Source organism: Cyprinodon variegatus, unplaced genomic scaffold (genome assembly GCF_000732505.1).
Source record: "Cyprinodon variegatus isolate N-32 unplaced genomic scaffold, C_variegatus-1.0 Scaffold1443, whole genome shotgun sequence".
Lineage (NCBI taxonomy): Eukaryota > Metazoa > Chordata > Actinopteri > Cyprinodontiformes > Cyprinodontidae > Cyprinodon > Cyprinodon variegatus.
In genome coordinates this window covers 22,881-24,093 of record NW_015151896.1, presented here as the reverse complement: position 1 = coordinate 24,093, position 1,213 = coordinate 22,881, and the positions used below count along the sequence as shown (strand labels likewise).

Genomic DNA, 1,213 nt, shown 5'->3' with positions numbered 1-1,213 from the left:
CTAAGGCACACCTGTGCACTAATCATGGTGTCTAATTAGCATCTTTATATGGCACACCTGGGAGGTGGGATGGATTATATCAGCAAAGGAGAAATGTTCACTATCACAGTTTTATACTGGTTTGTGAACAATATTTGGGGGAAATGCTGATATTCTTTATATGGAAAACCTGTGAGGTGGGATGGATTATATCAGCAAAGCAGAAGTGTTCACTATCACAGTTTTATACTGGTTTGTGAACAATATTTGGGGGAAATGCTGATATTCTTTATATGGAAAGATTTAGATCTTTGAGTTCATCTCATAAAAAAAAGGGGAATGAATCCAAAAGTATTTCGTTTATATTTTTGTTGAGTGTAAATGTTGAAATCTCTTTTTGAAATATACACTATAAACAACTATAATCATTTCTGGATGTATAATAGAATCATCAGACATGTGAAACTGATATGAATGAGTAGATTTATAATAAAATTATCTATGTCAAAAAGCTGATAAAAGATTACTATTTATTGATAATAAAGAAGTAAACTAAACCATTTCACCAACTAATAACGTTACATTGTGATATTTAGTTGTTTGATTGGAGCTTTCCTTTTTTCATACATGTTTGCTAATTCACTTATTAAAACAGACTTGAAAATCAGCTGAATTTGCTTTTGTTCTGTAGATTGCTTTGGAAAACTCAGACAAACTGATTCGTCGCAGGATAATTTCCCTGAGTGTGCGTAACAAGAGAATTTCAGGACTTCCTGACCAGGATCGGGTCAAAATCACCTTAAATATTGCCACAAAGATCAATGTAAATATAACTGTAGTTTTTAATCTCCTTAAAACAGTAAACTCTGAGGTTTTATGTTATCACAGACAGACATGATTAACTGATTAGATTGTAAAAGCTGGATTGTTGCTGTGTCCATAGGAAACTCTCAAGCCCCAGTGTGTTTTCCTAAACACCAGAACAAACCGTAAGTATCCAAAGTAACTCCTCTTTAGTGCTTAGTAACATGGAAGAGACCTAAAAACAAAAACAAGCTTCTCTGTCTCTGTCCCACCAGATTTCAGTACCAGTGGCTGTAAGACATATTGGGATGATGATGACGTCACCTGTTCCTGTAATCATCTCACATACTTTGGTGTGCTGATGGTAGGACCAGCTGTTGATTACAACAGAATAATGTTAAAACATTGAAGTCTGAAGTTGTGTGTGTAT

At 34.4% G+C, this 1,213-nt stretch overlaps 1 protein-coding gene across 1 annotated transcript in view; it reads left to right on the top strand.

The window, feature by feature from the left end:
* The window catches only part of LOC107103427 (adhesion G-protein coupled receptor G2-like), a 15,900-nt gene that overhangs the window by 6,993 nt on the left and 7,694 nt on the right, over positions 1–1,213 (top strand). The window contains exons 5-7 of the mRNA XM_015403134.1: positions 671–802; positions 923–968; positions 1,059–1,147. Coding sequence (XP_015258620.1) covers positions 671–802; positions 923–968; positions 1,059–1,147 — 267 coding nt within the window. The remainder of the gene's footprint in view (positions 1–670; positions 803–922; positions 969–1,058; positions 1,148–1,213) is intronic.